Source organism: Glandiceps talaboti, chromosome 3, assembly GCF_964340395.1.
Source record: "Glandiceps talaboti chromosome 3, keGlaTala1.1, whole genome shotgun sequence".
In the NCBI taxonomy this organism is placed as follows: Eukaryota; Metazoa; Hemichordata; class Enteropneusta; family Spengelidae; genus Glandiceps; species Glandiceps talaboti.
Window position 1 is genome coordinate 10,366,879 of NC_135551.1, and position 1,154 is coordinate 10,368,032.

Sequence of the window (1,154 nt, forward strand, 5' to 3'; positions counted from 1 at the left end):
CAGCATAACATAGAGCCATTCGAATTCATACAGTACCTTGGTGGTGATTCAACATTGGATTAACAACTAAAATCGTCAAATGGTTTATATTGAAAGTGGAAAGAGCTTGTTGCTGCAACCATCTTGAGGTGTTTGATAGCAACTGCTTTCATTTCGTAAAGTAGAGTAGATAGTATTGCAGTCTTCTGGCGAGGAGGGGGAGGGGGTTGGAGGGTGTATATTTACACACAAAACCATACAAACCCCGTCATATACCAGATAATGCAATGATGAATACGATTAATCAATAACTGGAGCAAAATATCAAACTACTGGGGAACCAACAAGTTATCGAGTTACTGTTTTGGGCTAAGAAACTCTTGCATGTAATAGAAACAAATTGACCTGTGTCGAGGCCATGGTATCACGCATGTTATCGAGATCTACATACATCTCAAAGTATCAAGTTATAGTGTAAGCTGATAGAGATAATGATTATATATGTACCACAGCAACTTTAACTTCAATGCGTATCACCCTTCCAATAGTATATATTTCCTTAAACCCTCTTACCTTTCACCGTTCCCGACATCTTGGTAGATATGTGAATGGCAGATGTACATAGACTAGAGTTGGTATTGGTCTACGAGAGTACAACAATAAAAGTGTTTATGAATTGATAAAGATATAGTGTATACAATGGTGCGGTGCACAAACAAGTCCAGGCATATAATACAATGTACAAATACTGACGTCATGTTTTAGATATATTCAAGGACACACATGTCAATCGTATATGCACACATTGAGACTACATAGTGGGCGTGGCCAAAATGAATATTAATAAAGCCATACACACAGGGAGACTACACCCTGGCCGTCTTCAACGCCATTGAGCGATTGATTAATTGATAGATTACATTTGTCGTTCATAGATATTATTACAACTTTCGTCAATTATTACAAATGTCGCTTTTATTACATGAAAAACATGATTTTTATTACAAATATCGGCGTTATTCAAATGTCGGTAATTATTACATATGTCGCTTGTACAGTGCGTGCGTGCGTGCTTGCCTCCCTTTTTGCTTGCTTGATTCACTGAGTTACTGAGAGTGACTGACTGACTGACTGACTGACTGGCTGGCTGGCTGGCTGGCTGACTGACTGACTGA

The 1,154-nt window shown here is 38.6% G+C and overlaps 1 protein-coding gene across 1 annotated transcript in view; it reads right to left on the bottom strand.

Moving 5' to 3' along the window:
- The window catches only part of LOC144432757 (betaine--homocysteine S-methyltransferase 1-like), a 6,558-nt gene extending 5,878 nt beyond the window's left edge, over positions 1 to 680 (bottom strand). The window contains exon 1 of the mRNA XM_078121032.1: positions 553 to 680. Coding sequence (XP_077977158.1) covers positions 553 to 571 — 19 coding nt within the window. The 5' untranslated portion in view covers positions 572 to 680. The remainder of the gene's footprint in view (positions 1 to 552) is intronic.
- Positions 681 to 1,154: the final 474 nt, after the last annotated feature.